Source organism: Natrix helvetica, assembly GCF_964273705.1.
Source record: "Natrix helvetica genome assembly, chromosome: 1".
Taxonomy (NCBI): Eukaryota; Metazoa; Chordata; class Lepidosauria; order Squamata; family Natricidae; genus Natrix; species Natrix helvetica.
In genome coordinates, this window is record NC_138548.1 from 335,903,286 (window position 1) to 335,922,593 (window position 19,308).

The 19,308-nt window shown below is 39.7% G+C and overlaps 1 protein-coding gene across 5 annotated transcripts in view; it reads right to left on the reverse strand.

The window, feature by feature from the left end:
• Positions 1-19,308, reverse strand: part of PTPRG (protein tyrosine phosphatase receptor type G) — a 772,027-nt gene that overhangs the window by 566,015 nt on the left and 186,704 nt on the right. For all 5 annotated transcript variants that reach the window (XM_081935636.1, XM_081935635.1, XM_081935639.1 and 2 more), the window contains exon 2: positions 14,634-14,738. In XM_081935636.1, coding sequence (XP_081791762.1) covers positions 14,634-14,738 — 105 coding nt within the window. The remainder of the gene's footprint in view (positions 1-14,633; positions 14,739-19,308) is intronic.

A 19,308-nucleotide genomic window follows, 5' to 3' on the forward strand; every position in this document is an offset into this window, starting at 1 on the left:
TCCACATACCATGGTCTCCTGGGCCAGTCTGGCGTTATCAGGATTACTCCGATCCCTGGGTGAGTGCTGTGGAGACCCACCACCGGAGCGACAGGCAGACCTGTGGAGACACTGAAATGGCCAAAGGTGAGTTGCTCATCATTTGTTTTTGATATGGGATTAAGGCCAACTGCAATGTCCTGGTGTGAAGTCGCGCCCAGGGAACTATCCCAATGCACGATATCATTGTGCCTAATAGACATGGAAGATCTACTATGGGCACCTTATGGACAACATTGGAAGAGCCGGGTGGCCATTTTGGGCACAAAAAAGAGCACGTCTGTCAAAGCCCTTGTGAACCTCATGGCTCTCAACAAAATGGCCACCATGCTCATTTTTGTGCCCCAAATGGCCACCCGGCTCTTCCAATGGCCGCCCGCTCATGTTATGAGCAGTAGCGGCAGGTCAGACACTCGGTCTGGGCAAGCAGCGGCTAACATGGCACCCGAAGGCTGTCTACTGCAGGGAGATGCAAACAGCAATGACTGGCAAGCTGCGATTTAGTGGAGCGGCGGCTGGCCAGCTCGCTGCAAGGGAAAGAAAAACGCTGTCAATTTAGTTTTAAATTAAAGCGGCATTTCCCGATATACGGGCTATGGCCACGCGAGCCTCAATCTAACAATCTCCGAATCCAGTTGTCCTTTTACCTTAAAAAGCTCTCCACATGAATCTTTCAGCTGACAGATCTGACTGCCGGACTGGCGATACAGCGCCCCGCGAGGCGGCTGCAATAAATGATGCCCCCTTCGCTCGCAACTATAGTCAATTTGTTAAATTTGGAATTTAGATAAGATAGTTGAATTAACCCGATTATTATAGTCAATTAGTTGATTTCTCACAATTTCTACACTAGCTAAAGAACTATCAGCCTAATTGGACCATAGACTGAGAGGAACTGGGCAAAAGGAGTAGAGTCGTGGCTGCAACACTTTCTCAGTCTTTGGACCAATCAGCACTGATAAGAGTCCTACTGTAGCACCTCCCACTCCCTGTCATGGAGAATTAAAGAATTACCATCACAAATAAGAACGGTTATGATTATGAAATCCCAAAACAGTGAATGACTATTGAGATTATTTATTAATGGTGAATAGGAAAACAAAACAAAATTAATCCAATGTCCAATTAAGAAAAAAGTCAATTAATTATCCATTCTGCTATTGGTTTATCCAATTTTGGTCACCTACTTTCTTGTTTCCTCCAAATTGGAATCACAAAATTAATCTTAATAGCATGTTTAGTAATCTGTTTTCTACAGCTTCACCAAATCTATCTATTTAAGTTATATCTGCACCTGTTTTAATCTTTGGCTATGCCTCCTTGGGGAGGTATTCCTTCAGTTCTGCCACAAACAGTGAGTTCTAGAGCTTATATTTTGCTAATCATTTCTGCAGACCATCCCAACCAAGTAAGAGTAAAACAAAGAAAGAAAAAGTCAAAAATATAAATAGTATTGAGATATAGGGCTAGTACTTTTAGTATTGAGATATAAGGCTAATACTTTGGCCACCTAATGAGAAGGAAGGACTCAATGGAGAAGAGCCTAATGTTGGGAATGATTGAGGGCAAAAGAAGGGGATTGCAGAGAATGAGGTGGCTGGATGGAGTTACCGAAGCAGTTGGCGTGAGCTTAAATGGACTCTGGGGGATGGTAGAGGGCAGGAAGGCCTGGAGGAACGTTGTCCATGGTGTCGTGATGGATCGGACACGACTTCACAACTAACAACAACAACAACAAGACAGGACTGGTGCTGGAAATTTCAAGGTTCATTGTCAGTGGTATGAAAGCAAGTTTCTTGTCCAACTGTATCTTCAGGGTTACCATTCTCTTTGTTATTATATTATGTGGAACAGGAAGATGAATAATAGAATCCCAAGGCTGAATTGGATTTTGGAGATCTTCTGGTCCAGCGATGGCTAACCTTTTTGTTGTTGGGTGCCAAAAATGCGAAGGCACACATGCAATAGCATGGGTGTGTGCTGGCACCCATAATGCAAAGTGCGCCCCCACATGTGCATGCGTGCAATTTACCAGCTCACACACACGTATTCCAGGAAACTTACAACATTAAGATTCACAACATCAAAATTTATTCAATGCCTTTATAGGAAAGTAGGCATTTAATATGAAATGCTGCTGGGAAAAGATACCATGACCAGCTTTTCTATGCAGATGAATACCAGACAAGACAATATGTTCAAATCTCTATTAAAATGAGCATTAATCTAATTAACATTCTCTTTGAGCTCTTCAGTTTTGCATATCCACCACTGAGGCACAAGAGTATTTCATTAGTTTCTGCAACGATATTTGAAGGCAAGAAACAATAATATCTTTCTAAATGCCATTCATTTTACAGTGTAGCATTCTTAAAAAAATGAAATTATTATCAGAGAGTACATTAGTACATTAACAATAAAAAAAGTATTTAATATTTCAGGGGAAGAAATTCTCTCTCCTGGAAACCTGGTTGTATTTCTCTGCAATTTTCTGCCCTGTAGAAGAAAAAAAACCACCTCCCGATCCTAAATAGATATTTGCTAATTTCTGCTTATCCCTGTGTAAACATTATGCAAATTGCTTTTGTTGTCGGGGATGGAATTCTTCACTGAATCCCACCCATATATTTTCTTACTAACTAACTGACCCTGAAGACTGAGGATTTTATCCATTTGTAATGCTTCGCCTAGAACAAATCTTTATCATAGGAAGGAATGTGACATTTACAACTGAAACTAACACCTCTCTCACTTGTTATTTGCCCTGCAATTGAAGATGTAAAAGAGGGAAGATTAATGCAAATACAGATTATACTCCAATTCCAGGTTACGCTTTCACCTAATATGTATGATTACAATTGGTATCTGAATGTGAACAACTTAACCTTTGGGGAGAGGATGTTTGAAAAGCATTACCGATGAAAGGCCAGTATCTCTGCAATTTCACTAAATAGGATTAAAGTATAATCATAGTGGAATAAGATGGAGATAAACACCCGAGAATGAATGGCTTGGAAAGGGTTGCCAATAATTCATGCACTCCAGGAGGAAGAGAATTATTGACCCTGGTCCATATAAAGACTGACAGTTTCCTTGAAGAGATAACCAAGAGACAAAACCACACATATTTCAGGACTGAATGGCAGACTACAAAAGTAGCAACTATTCTTGGCAAGGGTTGAGGGAAGTAGAAAGAAAAAAGATTGGGTAAGGTGGATGGGGAGAATCAAAGAGATGACTGGAATGCCCTTGGAAGAGCTGCAGATTACTCTCAGGGTCGGATCAAGATGGTTAGCATTTGTTCATAGCAACCAAAAGTCAAACCTAACCTAACATCACTCAACCAATTAAGCATATAATCAATCTACCAATCAGTACATGGAATTCTAGGATAAGCGATCAGAAAGATGCTTGTGAATTAGACTCTTACAAAGGACCTTTTTCACAGAGGGTGGTGGGGAAATCCTAGATCGTTTCATAAAACATTCAGATATTGTCAACCCTGAAGCTGACCTGGTCAAAGCCATCATGGAGCTTCAGTGTTGCCACACTGGAGTGAGGGATAGGAAGGGAGGGGATTAGAGATATCTGGGGCTGTCTGGTCAAAATAAAATACTTTCCCCTGGGTACCAAGGACGTTCTCACACCTGGCCGGAGGAAGGGGGAATGATGTCACCAGACCTGTGGACGCTGCCATGATTGGGCCAGGTGACTGATTGTTTGAGTTTGGGGGGGAAAACTTTTACTTTTAATTAGGTGAAAACCAAGGGGCCTCTCAGAGTTTGGTTTTCACCAGATATGTACCAATATGATATTTCCGATAAAGCTATTCTTTGAGGAATCTACCTTGCAATTGATGTATTACTTGGGACCCTGACAGATATTGTAATGGAATGCACAGGTGTCCTTAAGGAAAGGAGAGAAGAGATGCTGCATAGGAACCAATCAAATAAGAAGAGAAGGAGCCCACAATCACATAACAGTAAGAGAAAAAAACTAAGAAAGTACCCACAAGCAATTAAAAGTGGAGGGTGGGGACTTCGTACTTCCAGACTTGCAAGACCAGACAGGAAACATGAACAGAGGCACTAAATCAACTTTATTGGAAATCATCATTAACAGAATCTTGCAAGCCTTGAAAGTACAAACTTCCTTCCCCACTTTTTACTGCTTGCTCCAATAGAGCTGGTCCTTCCTTCGTTTCTTTCTCTGACCATTAAGCAACTGGGGGCTCCTGCCCCTCTTATCTGATTGTTTCCAAAGCAGTATGTTTTCTACCCTTTCCTCAATTTCACCCATGCATTCCATTACATATATTGCTTTTAACAATTTTAACTGCAATTTTATCAGTTTTGTTGCCCTTATAACTTCTTCATACATACAAGTACAGACAAATTGGTGTCAAATTTATTATACCAGAGTGACTGTTAACAGTATTCTAAGCTACCATCAATCAAATAGCATCATTTCATTCACCTTTTCCAAACACAAAATATTATAGCTTCAAGTGCAAATAACCAGGAGCATTTTGTTGAATTCAAAGTACAGAAGAGTTTATAATTGATACCTTTAATACAATAATCTAGTCAACTAACAGTCAAAGCTAAACTGGTATTAGATAAGGGTCGAAGGAATTCACGAGCAACTGAGATGTTTTGTAATAATGCACTGATTCCAAAACAATGACACGTTTAATCCCACTTTCCACCCAGCTTCTTCTTCTCCTACATATACTGAGTTTTCACTCAACTCTCTTGAATTACCTCTTTGGTTCTTGGGTCAGTGAATAAAACCAGACAAAACTCAACCCAAAGAGAGCTTTTGAACTCTAAATGCAGCCTTCCAGAGAATATTCCATTCTGAGGTCTATTCCACATGTTATATTTTTTTTTGAAAGATACATCAAATTAAAACCATTGATTTGTTTAACATTCCCTTTCTTGGTCACCAGTATAGATAATGATAACCAGAAAATCCTTCCAACCTTTCAGCTTCCGCACCTTTATTTTGTCCAGCTTATCACTGTACCCATCACATCCTTAATGAAAGGAAATAGCTTCCTCCAACCATACTCTTCGCAATCTTTTTTGAGATCACAGAAACTAGCACTATCAGGTTGACATGATCTGTTCAACATCTATTGAGGCCAGTTAATAGTTGGACAGGATGGTCCCTGTACCACAGGAAGATGCAATCTAGATCCCAAAATGAAAAAAAATAAAATAAACCATTCTAGAAAAGCATATCTTTTTATGCTGAGAAAATCTTCAATCATTATACTCCTGAAGTCATGAGGAGTCAAACTTGACTTGATGGAATCGTCAGCCTTCTCTTTTCAAATATAATAATATTTATAGTAATAAAAATATAACATTTATATTATTATAAACATATTTATGACATTTAAAAGCCATAGGCAAGAAAAATATAACATTTAAAAGCCATAGACAAGTAAAAAAAAAAATGTCAGGTTACGTTAAAATGTTGAGAATATGTTACCAGTGCTACTAGAATAAGGGACTTTCTATTCAAAATAGAAATTATTATTGATAGTGTCCTTTTAAAAGTATCTGCTTAATTTAATTGTAAACATATCATAATTTTTTTCTAAGAATGGCCAATGGATCCCTAATGTCTGAACTAAAATGTTGTCTGTGATTTATTTACCTCATTCACAACCCCTGCGGGAAAAGGCAGTTCTGTAGGATGACATATGAACTATATGCAACTATACTGACAACTGTTAAAATGTTTCCATTAGAATACTTATGCTGTTTGAATGCTATCATTATTACAAAATGAGCACCATCATTTTTATAAAGGCCATTTCAAGCTACTGCTCTTTCCCGATAAAATAAACTGTGTCTTGTTTCCTTTGCAAGAATTGATAAACATCTCAGGCTTCGAATATTATTGCTGTTTTTAAAGTATTAAAAAATAGTAAGTAATGAATAGGGTTCCAATTAGACAACAGTAGGCAAATGGAAACATATTTGATTAAAAACAACAACAGGATTTACTATCAATGCTTTGTGAAACAAAGAAAAGTTTTTCCTCAGGCTCTACAAAACCTGGACTAGTCAACAGACAAAAAAATAGCATAGCTACGAAAAACTATTCAGCTCAATTGCAGACAGAGAGAGAGACAGAGACAGAGACACACAGAGAGAGCGCTAAGAAATAGGTTAATGAACCATAAAGAACTATTCAGATTATGTTATAAACAGGCACTAAAAAAGAAGCAGAGAATATTTTTCTGTTTGAAATGGGAGGAGGAATCAGTTATGAAGTAAAATTTAAAACTTAAAATTTAAATGCTGAAACAGACGAATCCTACCCAAATAGAGAGTCAATAATATACAGCTCCAAACAGCAATAAAACATCCAGGATTGCAAACCATTTAAAACAATTTTGAAATGAATGATTAAATCCTTTGTATAGCCATTTTTTTTCCTTTAAAAAGGCTGACATGAATCTTCCAGACACTTTTTCTGTAATAAAAGCTAAATAAATATGACATTCATTATTTAGGATTCCATGTTCGTTCTGATAATGAATCAACTGTTTATTTACTTAAATTGTGGCTTTTGCTTTGGTGTGTAATTTTCGTAAAGCGAGATGTATTTAAGGAGTAATATAGATCTATGTTGACAATGGGCACAGTTCCAAGGAAGAGTGAAGTACATTTTATTCATTTCTGCAGAATTTAAGCACCTGTAGTCTAGATTTTTCTTAATTTTTCCCAATGTCTAGACACCCTCAATTGCCATATGTGACTTAATATACAACATATAAGCAAGATTTGTTTAGACAATCAGATTCACAACACAGACATAAATTCCTTCAGTTATGAATTCAGTTAGCATGAATAAATAAAGAAGATAAAATGAGCAGGATGATGGCAGGATATACAGGATGGCTGGTGAAACAAACCCATAAGGTTGAAAGGTAGGGTCTTGACTATATCTCTAAAACTTTCCTTAATCAAAAGCCAACAATCAAAATTAAAAGAATATTTTTTCTCAATATATCACTGGGCAAAGCTGAGATGTGGCACACCTGAATTAAAATGAAGACTGAGCAATGTAGCACATTAAAAAAAGAACTGAGTTTGTATAGATAGTCCTTGACTAACAACCAGTTCCTTAGCAACTGGTCAAAGTTACAACAGATTTACATGGGGGCTACTAATGACTTGGGTTTAAAGTTCTGATAGTTACCCATCTGCCATGTTATGTGAGGACATTTGGCAACCGGGCCAAATTTACGGACGTTTGCAGTGGTATTTACTTCTGGTTTTAAGCAAAATTGGCCCATAGCAAACCATTGGTTCACTTAACAACTGTGGCATTCACTTAATGGCTGCTGCAAAAAAAGGTCCTAAAATTGGGTCAGTCTCAGCTTTATGATTGTCTTCAACTACCAAGATGAGTAGGATCAATTACGGTACTAACTCAAGAACTACCATTATCCTTTCCCACTCATCCCCAAATGGAATCATGTTTATTCTATTTTGATTGTTGCTTTTTTGTTTGCATAGCTTGCTGAAGACATTTTGGTACCTGAAGCAAAAATCCAGCTACTGCTACACCGAATTCATTTTGTTCTACATCACACAGAATATAATTGAAAACGCAGAATATAATTGAAAATGGATTCATTACCCCTTGAACTCACTTGTTGTTTCATCCCAGAGCACTCGGTTAGCACAGCTGAATAATGGCCCCTGTGGCCCCTGCTTGCTTTCAATATATGGTTAATGCTGAAGTGTGGTATTGTACAAGATAGGCCAGCAGCATTTTCAGCTTCTTAGACGCCAGAAATACAGGTAGTCCTTGAGTTATGACCACAGTTGAGCCCAAAATGTATGTTGTTAAATGAGACATTTGTTAAGTAAATTTTACCTCAGTTTACGACCTTTCTTGCCTCAGTTGTTAAGTGAATCACTGCAGTTGATAAGTTAGTAACGCTGTTGTTAAGTGAATCTGGCTTCCCCATTGACTTTGCTTTTCAGAAGGTCGTAAAAGGTGAGCACATGAGACCGTGGGATACAGCAACGGTCATATAAATCAGTTGCCAACCATTACATGATGATGGGGATGCTGGAAAGGTCGTAACTGTGAAAAACGGTCATAAGTCACTTTTTTCAGTGCTGTTGTAACTTTGAACGACCACTAAACTAACTGTTGTATATTGAGGACTACCTGTACTTGTTAAATCCTTTAAATCTAAAAAAAATCTACTCTTTGTTTCTACAGATATTATGAATAAATCAGTTTGATATGCAGATATTAAGAAATAGAGGTTTATATATTGCTTAGGCAATGGGAAGGTATCTTAACTTCTGTAGCAACAGTGTCAATGGACCTTAAACTATGGTTTTCTCTTTTTTTAAGGCTGTTTTTGGAAGACACAGGATTAAAATGGTAACTAAAATTATAACCTCAGGTAAAGAAAAACATAAAATCAAAATGGTATTCCAAAATAGCATTGTTTAAGGGGAATACAAGTATGGAATTTTCTGTACCGTCTTTACAGTAAAAATGTTCTGTAACCTTCTCGAGATAATGTTTTACATAATGGATATTTCTTAATTAGAACTTAATAGGAGGGCTGTCCTTTCTCTCTACTCTCTCTTCCATGCCTTGTGGATATAGTGTGATTCCTTATTTCTAAAGAAAAGGGAAGATTCCCTCAAGCCAAACCAATTTCACATCCAAGTTGTTTTCTTAGCAATTAAACAAAAAATGGTTTGTCTGTGTCTTCTACAGGGATTTCCCCCCCCCCCCCCCACTTTCCCACTCTAGCCTACCCTCCTGGCATTTTCTGATGATCCACCAGGGTTAATCAGACGTATCTGATGCTGCTTACCTTTCTTGACATTAGCCAAGGTTGCTAGAGGTCCCAGGGATATTAGACTTGTTTCTGCATGCCTCTTAGAAAATCTGTCATAAACTGACTCTCACACAAACAATGGGGAGCCAATTTGTACTTTTGAGCTTTCATACCTTCACAGATCATCTGCACCAGACTACATCCCGGGGCGGGGAAGATATGGCTAAGGCCAGAAGTGTTTAAAAGGTCAACTATTTTTCATCTTTCTTTCTAAAACTTCTTATCTCTTCCCTCTGGATGTATTTCTACTCTGCCATCATCCGAAGCTCTGCTCTTGCATTGTCTCTCTGTTCGTATAAGCATGCATCTCACGGGTGTCAAACTCGCTGCATCACGTTGCCGTCACGTGATGTTTTGTGGTGTTTTTCCCATTCGCGGAGCTGGGGTGGGCGTTGCCTGCACATGAGGCATCTGGCCCATGGGCCGCCAGTTTGACACCCCTGAATTCTCACTTAATCCTGCAACAAAATGGTGTTTCCTACAAGCTTACACCTGCACTAACGTTAGAATCCTCGCCTGTGTTTGAAATTTAGTACAATTTAACACCTTTTTGGTGGTTAGTATTGTCAAGTCCTATTGAATAAAATAACATACAAAACAAATTAATGTGGATGAAATGAACCGCAATCAACATTTAAACATCTGGGTAGAAAAGATTAAGGTTCGATATTGTAACCTTCCAACTTTTAACTGTCCACAGAAAGAGCTCTTTACAACATTTTAGAAATACCTTAGAGAACATACATACAGGTAGACCTCATTTAGTGACTGAAATTCACACAGATAATTTGGTTGTAAAGTGAAGTGGCCAGTAGGTGCTTAAAACATACTTCAACTTTTGTTGCTTCATAGACTTGGGAAGATCATAAATGCAAGGATTGGCTGCAAAGTTATTTTTCCATCACCATGGTATTTGTGAAGGGCTGGTATATGAGGAAGTCACTAAATGAGGATTCTCTGTACAACTGTCACCATTGGCAATTAGAAACCAATAATTAGAAACTCCCTGCCAGAATGCTTGTAGGACTAAAGCAACATCGGTCCTGAATCAACTTACATTAGTTAGCAATTTGTTTCCATGCCCAATTGTTCATGCTTGCATTAATTTTTAAAAGTGCTGAACTCCAAGCTCTTACAGAGGCATTTTTCATATGAACACATTATAACGGGAATAATGAGTAGATACTGTTAGATACTTGCTTTAACTACAGTGGTTTCCACCAAGGTCCTCTGTTCCAGTGGGAACAGAGGTTTAATCCTATTGGTCAAAGGGTCTGACAGCTCCCTGTAAAAGGGCTGCTGTCAGACTCAACCTTCGCTGGATTGTTCTCACTTGTTGTACTTAATAAAGAGCTGTTGTTACTGTTAGCCTGTGTGTGTCTATCCATTATCCGATCTAACAGATACAGAATTTGATTGACAGAGACCAAGATATTTTGGTGAAGCAAAACCATACCACTGAAAGCCTTCCTTGAAATGCCTAATAACTCTTCTTTTTTAAAGTGCTGAAATCTTTTATTTTGAAATGTCTCAGGCAGCTGATTCTTTTGCTTTATAGGGTGATCAATTTTATGCTACATTTAAGGCTGGTATAGATCAAAAGTCAGATATAATTTTCAAATAGGTTAATATAAGATTAAACAAACTATAATTATCAAAGAGCTATTTTATTTTTAAATAGCTACTCTATTTGAAGCATAGAGCTGAGAAGATAAAACACTGTTCTATTTATCCATTTTCTTTATTGAGGGTGGAATGAAATCTTTTAAAAAAATCTGTCACCATAAGGTGACAAATATATCTTACTGATTTATTAAGGACAAACATTCAAATCTGCCAAATATACAACAACCATCTCACAAATGAATAAAAGATGTACAGTTTCTCCTTAATTGTGCACCCGTTTAGTTAAGATGTAACCTCCTTCTGGTTAATAAGATGGGCACAAATATGTGTGTCCCCCTTTTCTCCTTACCACATCAAAATCAAAAATTCACAACAATTTTCCATTACATCCGAAGCAATAAACGTTAAACTAAACCTGATAAACAAAACTTTCCATTATGGATTTATTGGAAAGTTATTATTAATTAACTTAGGAAGCTTTCAGAATTAGCACATTGAAAGGGTAGAAGGCTTTTAATGATCTCATCCCTAAAGTGAAAGGCAAAGATGCTTTGACTGTAAATTCCACTCCTGGTAACTAGGTGGCGCTTGTTCAGCAACTACTTCAGATAACAATACAACAAATGAGATTAAACTCGCTTGGAATAAAGGTATGTCCATCATCTGACAAAAATTAAACCTAAAATATAAAAATAATAAGTGAAAATAGTAAGTAAAGAAATAAAAGAAAACAAAAAAAGCAAATACATTAGAAGAACAGACTCAACGGACCACAAGACCATTTCTGCCATCAGTTATCTATGTTTCTACAATGATTAACAAATGGTAATTTAAAAAATTCATTTTTGGAACAATTTATGACCATAAAAAGCCTTCAATAGGAAACTGCTTAAGGTCTGGTCAGTCTCCACGGCAGGAGGGTTCTAGTCAACTAATTAAGATCACAGATCTAAGCTTGTTAATTTGTGGTGAACACTTTGTTAGAGAAGCGCTCCAAAGGAAGCAACTCAGGAAGAGATAGAAGATGGAATATGGGACAGGCACAAGACAATTGTAGCAGGGAATTTTATTTAAATGAGATGGCAGCAAACAGTCACATGGTTGGTTTACCGACCATATTATTTGGTGACCATTTCGCAGGAACCAATTGCAGTCACTAAATGAGGACTGTATAGAATCTTGGCTATGTAGTTGTCAGCATCCAAAGAAATCAGAACTTCGAGGCAGGTAGATTCCTCAAGGAACGATTTATTGGATACTTCATATTGGCACAACTGGTGAAAACCGACTCTGAAGATTCCCCCTTCCCCATCAGTCACATTTTCCAATCGAAGTGCTGGCCGATTGGTTGATCACTTGACTCCTCTTCTCCCCAGCCACCTGTTGGAATGTCCTTGGTTCCCACAGGAAAAAATGTTGTTTTGACTACAAAACCCCGGCTAGCTATTTCCCTTCTCCCTGTCCCTTCTTCCTTGTGGCAATCCTGAAGCCTCCAAGGTAGCCTCAGTCAAATTCACTTCAGGGTTTACAGTTGTCTTGCTAACATTTTCTCCTGGGAGGTTATTTCAATTTTTCACTTTTAGGCTATCTTGATAACTTCTCATCTAAGTAGCAGCCCCGCCTAACCTTGCATTGCTTCCAAACTCTGTTGTTTTCTCAAATTAAAAACAACTGCCACCTGATACACAGCAGAATATTCCTTTCCTAACTCTAACCCTGACCAAAAAGCAAACAGATTCACCTAAAGCAAATTACAGCAAACAATACAACGACCTTGGAAAAAGGATGTAATTCCTCCCCAAATCTTTGCAACCTGTGATAATCTCACCACACACCCCTTGTCTATTTTACAAACGTCAATTTTTAATTTTGCACAGCAGCAACTACAGAAATTCTTTGTAGTTTTTTTTTTAAATAGTGCCACATGAATCAGAACTATTGATGTATTGGTCTACAGTTCTTGTCAGCCTCCATGATGAGTACAACTGCCTGGAGGGATTGCCCAAAATATGTGGTTGGCTCAGACTGCTTACTTCTGCTATATTTTATTTAAAAAGGCAGCTGGACTGGTTTTTGAGGAAGATGATGTTTTGCTTCTCCTCTAAGAAGAATCATCAGTTGTGACCATATGGTGGGGGGGACAGATCATAACTGATGAAGCTTCTTAGATTAGAAGTGAGACATATTTCTCAAAAAAAGAACCCAACTCCAATCTAGTTGCCTTTCTTTTTTAAAAATAGAGCTCTTTGGAAATAACTATGACCTGGAGCAGTGAGAATCTCCCTAGACATTTATTCCTGATATAGTTTCTGGCAGTACCAAAACAACATAGTTAACACATAATAATACATTTAATGTCTGGAACCTAGAAGTATAAAGAATACAGAAGTTACCTGGGACTAAAAAATGGAAGCAAATGTCTATTGGTTTCATTCATTTGTTTCTAAAGCTTTCGACCAGTTTTTCATTACAAATAATCACAACCACAATCCCATTGTAAGGGTAATGGCCTGAAAGGGCCATAGTTGGGGATAACAATGACAGCAATATAATAAGCATGATGGGGAAAAAAGAGACTGGTTGATAAAAAGCTCGGGCTAAGGCACTCTGAACTTGAAATCCATTAGAGACAAATAATATTCTCTTTTCACACAGTATAATCGTCTTAAGTATAAACCATGGAGAGTAAAGGGCAAGGACCTTCAAAAGTACAATCAAGATACGCCACGCTGACAAAAAAAAAAAGTCAAATGTCAAAATGCTTTACTCACATTTTTAAACTATTATATAAATCAGCAGAAGTGAGAAAATAATTTGAGAAGCAATACCAAAAATGAGCCATTCCCAGTAAGACTTTCAGCAATACTATTGAAGTGAAATACAATGTTCTAGGCAGCTGAATTTCATTTGTTTAAATTCCAAGGCAAGTGTCACTTTTTCTCTGTGGTCCCAGAAATGGCAGCCATCAAATCAACATGAAAACTACACAGTCCAGGACATTTTGTGGCTTGGGTACCGGCATCCACAGATGGAGGCAGCAATTGCAGGATGGAAACCCCACTCCCTTTGTATGTGCACTGCAAGCGCACCTCATATAATAAAGGGGAGAGAACTTTGACGATGCAGTTGTGTCCATCACCATGCCTCTGTGACCCCCTCCTGGACACCCCTGTGCCTGAGAGGTAACACCAAATGTTATCTGTGTGCACATTCAAGTCAGTCAAGGTTCATCGTATCTAAGGCTAAACAAGTGTTCTGACCTAGGCTTCCCCAGCAGCAAAGTCTTTCTTCTCCCACAGTGTTTCAAGATAGTACACAGTTGCCGACCTTTATCAGGCTTGTAGAGTGGCCAGCCCGATATCTTTCAAAAGCCCCAATACTTGGCAAAAATGCAGGAATGAACTAATTGTCTCCTGCAAAAGCCCACTCCCCTTTCGCTCCTCTTTTATCCCCTATGCAAGGGGCCATTCACCATCCACCTGTGGCCTTTCTACCAAGTTGACCCTTGTTCCTTACCTGTTCCGTTCGTCTGGCAACTCTGCGCATGTGCAGACTGGGAACGGGCTCCAGCTGTTCATCTGCCTCACTGATGTCTGACTCCAAAGGCAGCTGATAACTGTAATATGGCCCTGGCCCCATCTCTGCCTCTGACACAGAGCCTTCATCAGAGCCTTCCCCAGACTCCAAGACTAGCCCATGTTCCTTCCTAACCTCCTCACTCCCAAATCTGCAGCCAGCCCCACTGGCTACTGGCGGGTCACAACACCAAGTTGTGTTTGTGCCAGAGATTGAAAATCTCACAAGTCTTCGTGTCCCAAACAGTGCCAATGCAATAATAACAACAACAACAACAATAAAATAGACTAAGTTAATCACTGGCTGCTCTGTCAGGATATTCAAACCCAGCTGCATAAGGTAATGTTTCGTGCTAACTAATAGCAACATTGGCCCCTCAAGATAGCAAGTGTTATTTTCCATCAAGCAAACATTTCACAGTTAATGAGCTACAGTACCCACAAAGCTGTCCCGGTTCTTTTCACTTGAGGTATTCTTCTTGTCCAGCCCAACTCACCTGAATATGCCCAGTAAAGATCTCCAGATGCCTTCCGCCTCCGGATCTGCACCAAACTGCCGTGTCGACTTTCATGCAGGGGGCCATCATAACCTTCAGTCAAAGCTGGAGGAGAAGAAGAGAAAAAAGCAGAGGCAATTAGCTAAGCGACAACCCCTGATAGAAAATTAAATCGTGCAGCTATTATTAAATATGGTACATCATGTTTCCATTCCATTCCATCATGGTATACCATTTTCCATTACCCACCATCCAGTCAAAGCTGAAGAAGCTTCTTGAATGAGAAGTGAAACGTCTTCAAAGAAAAAAGAAGAAGAAGAAAGAAAGAAAAACCAGAAAGTCTTGAGAAAGCACCTTTGGGACAACCATGACCTGGATGACTGAGAATCTCCGTGGACATATTATTAAAAAATGATTTGATTAGCAGACTCTGTGCAGCGGCAAAATACCCAGATTAAGACACAATAGTTTTACTGAGGAATTCATCACCTGTATGATAGAACGGCTTCCCCCAACCTTTGTCCTCTGCTTCCTTGTTTACTGGTGAGGTCATACCTTCCCTAAATTAGGCTGATGCAGATAAAATATTCAGCAGCTATTGCATCAATAAAGGTAAGGAGAATTCACCTGGACACTGCCGCCTGCACAGAGGAACCAACATTCAATTAAAGGGGTTGTAGGGCGATACAGAGCAAAACCATCAATTCTGCTCAGCCTATTCAGCAGGTTTTGAGGATGCGATAACTACAGAATCAAATTGTTCTCTAAGCCACAAATCTTCAAGATGTTATGGGCAGTGCCCTTGGAAATCAGAAGAGAGATGCTACATGTTTCCAACATGGGTATTGGTTTCTTTATGAGAAAATTTATACGGCTGCCCAGCTTATTTACAGTAACTCCTTGCTGCTTACAAAAATAAAACCTCAATACAGAAGCCAACGAATCTCCACCACACCTTTGGAAACAACAATCAGGACAAACATTTCATGGGCTTCATATCACTCTAGGGTCCCCCAAGCCTGTTGGCAGAACTTCAGCCCCTTTCGAGAAAGTGTCAAAGTTGGGGTTGATCTTATCTTTGCAGGGATGATGTTACAACAGGAAGGGAGCCAAGGTCCTCCTTCTTGGTCTCGCTTAAGAGAGGGGACCTCCTTAAGAGAGGGGACCCATAATATTCCCTTCCGAGTACATATGACTGGTGGGCCGAGTAAATATGACTGGGGAAAAATGGTCCTTCAAATGACCTGGTCCCAGGCCATGTAAGGTTTTAAAATTGACAACCAGCACATTAAGTTGGACCTGGAAGCATGGTATATGTATATATGGTATATATCATGTTTCCAGAAACTGAAAGAATGAACTATGGCAGTGATGGAGAGCCTTTTCGGCACTGAGTGCCCAAACCAGAACACACGCACATGCGCATGCACGCTCCAGAGCACCAGAAACTGGAAGACCAGGTGGCCGGTGGGCATGCTGGTGCGCATGTGCAGGGCGGAAACCTGAAGAGCAGCTGGTGACGGTGGGCATGCCCACAGAGAAGGCTCTGCGTGCCACCTCTGGCACGCGTGCCATAAGTTAGCCATCATGGAACTATGGTATCATCTGGAGATTATTTTCACAGACATGTTACCTCCTGCCCATATAGTTTGCACATGACTCTCTCTCTCTCTCTCTCTCTCTCTCTCACACACACACACACACACACACACGTACACACACTGGGTTTGGAAACTCCACAGTTTGCTCATTATATTGTAAAGCTTCAGTGTTCTCTTAATAAGATTACTACTAGTTTTCTTTTGTTTTCTCTTTGCTTCCTGTGGTCAGCACAAAACAGTCCTTATTGCTTCTTGTGCACCTGTGCTATAGAATCTAATTTATATGGTTCTTAATAATATTTTGTCTCCAGAAAGGGCTTCTGCCTAGAAGGGGCAACAAGATTCATTTGATCGTCAAAGAATTCAAAATAATGCAGAAGGGAGATGGTGGCTGCACCTTCTAAGACCTGGGGGGTGGGGAAAGAACCACTGCCTGGAAAGAAGATTCTTAAAAAGAAAGAAAATGTCAGATGGAGCAATGCCACTTTGGAGCCACAACCTTAAATTATTTAGTTTCTAATGCTTTATTATAATGATTAAACTGTATATTGCCCAGAGCCTCTCTGTGAAAGAGATGGACGGTTAAGAAGTTGGTTATACAATAAGTAAGTACCGTATTTTTCAGAGTATAAGATGCACCAGAGTAAAAAATGCACCAAGATTTTGAAGAGGCAAATTTTAAAAAAAGTTTTTGCTCTCTGCAGACCTCCAAAAAAGTCCAGTTTTTCACAAAAACGGGCCCGTTCCCCCCCCCCCCCAAATAGCATGCATGGCCTTTAGAAGGCTTATAGAGTGCTCCTGGGGGCTGCGTGGGAGAAAACTGAGCAAAAAACACCCCATTTTTCACTCATTTCTGCCATCCCCAACCCCCAGGAGCACTCTGAAAGCTTCCTAGAGGCTCTGCACGGCCATTTTGGTGAAGGGAGCGGGGCTTCTGGAGGCAAAAAAATGCTGTATTCAGTGTATAAGACGCACCCAGATTTTCAGCCTCTCTTTTGAGGGAAAAAGCTACGTCTTATACTCCAAAAAATATGGTACGTAAGTAAATAAATAAATAAATACCCTTTGTTGCTACGTAAATTATCATCATGAGAACTGGCCTGGTTTTTTTTTTTTTTTTTAAGCTATGGCTAGGTTTGTTTATATATTAACTCAGGTCATGCTTCCCCTGAGGTGCCTTTGTCTCAGGATACATTTCTCTACCATATATCTCTGCTTCCAAATACCTACTGACCCTCTGCTATCCCAATGAGCCTAATTTCTGCTCAACTTTGCCTTTTATATCAACACCCACGGCCTATTAGAAGCACTCTATTGGCCTTCATCTTCAGAAAGGAGCCCGTTTACTATTATATATCATATCCGTCCTTCTTCAGATTGCTTTCCTATGCATTTCTATCTAGGGAGATAAGAGATTTCAAGAGCACTGGACAATTCTCGTAATTGTACAAATTAGCCCTGTGGCTTATAGACCTATAAGCAGAGCTGGCAGCAGATGTAGACAGTGAGGAGGTTGAGGAGGAACATAGGCCAGTCCTGGAGTTTGGGAAAGGCTCTCACGAGTGCTCTGCGTCGGAAGCAGAGATAGGCAGGGCCGTCTGGCAGTTCTCAGCTGCCTTCAGAGTCAGACATCAGTAAGGCAAAGGAACAGTTGGAGCCTGTTCCCAATATGCACATGCACAGAGTTGCCAGACAAAGGGAACAGCTAAGGAACAAGGGTCGACTTGGGCGTAAGACCACAGGTGGACGGTGAATGGACTCTCCCATAGTGAATAAAAGAAGAGCGAAAGAGGAGGGGTGTTTGCAGGAGACAATTAGTTCATTCCTGCATTCTTGCCAAGTATTGTGGTATCTGAAAGATATCGGTCTGGCCACTCTCCAAGCCTGATAAAGGTCGGTAATTGTGAACTATCTTGAAAGACTGTGTGCCGGGACTTTGCTGGAGAGGAATTCACTGTAAATTAAATAAAAGGGGTTTATCGGGACAAGGACTCAGCTTCGTGCTGCTGGGGAAGCCTAGGTCAGAACACCCATGGTTTCCAGCTATCTTTTAAAAATCATTTTCTATGTTCCCCTCTTGGTCTTGAAAAGTCCCTTGCAGACATGTGTACCAATAGCTCCCATCCAAGGTGGTGATGGAAGAATCTGAGTTAGAATGCATGTTAGATTATCAGCAGAGAAGGGTCATGAAGGAATAGTGAATTCATTACAAGAGCTATTGAGACAGTGTTGATTCTTGGCAAACAATTTCACGGACTACATCTCCTTTGACTTCCATCTACAAACTGATCAATCAACATTCAGTTTCTGCCAGGAATTCACATTCTAAGCGGAAGGGACACTTGTTTGAAGAGAACAAGGGCAGCGAAGCTTCGCTTGAGACAAATTTCCCACCCAAAGGTAGGAGTGAGAGATCCAGAATGGGAGAAGTTCCTGATAAATGAAGAGAAGAAACTAAAATTTCCTCCCATTCTTGCTGTTTTGTGTTGGGAAAAGAGAACGATAAAGAAAATTGAAAGGGGGGGGGGGGATTTCTCCAATTCCAGACAATGGGGAAAAAATGTGAAAGCGAGCAGAGAATATCCTGCAACTGCACCCTATTAAAAGGAGGGAAGGGGAGAAGCACTCCTGGCACCTCCAGATCAGAAAGGGAGAGAAAAGAGTAAAAGAGTAAAAAAAAGAGATGGTCCAAAGAATGAAGCTGGTAAAGCAGAAACCAGTGACTTCCAAGTTAGCAAGAACCATCAAGTCAACAAAAGTCTAAAGGCGATGGTTTTTAAACTGCCTGACCCAATTACTCCTTTTCTTGAGCTCAAACAACGTACCCACAGACACACTCTTGTTTTATGCAAGCATTTTGGCAGTAGGAATCCTCTACTGGATCCTCAACTCACAAATAAGCAATTACAAATGCTACAGTACCCCCAGGTCCAAGAACTGCTTCTACGGCTGTCAACAAACACCCCAATATCTGTTGACTCAGAAATATCGGGGGGGGGGAGCAATATGTATAGTTGTTTGTTCAGCTGGACAGAGTAAAACAAATCCAGAACTGTGAGTCACCATCTTCTCAC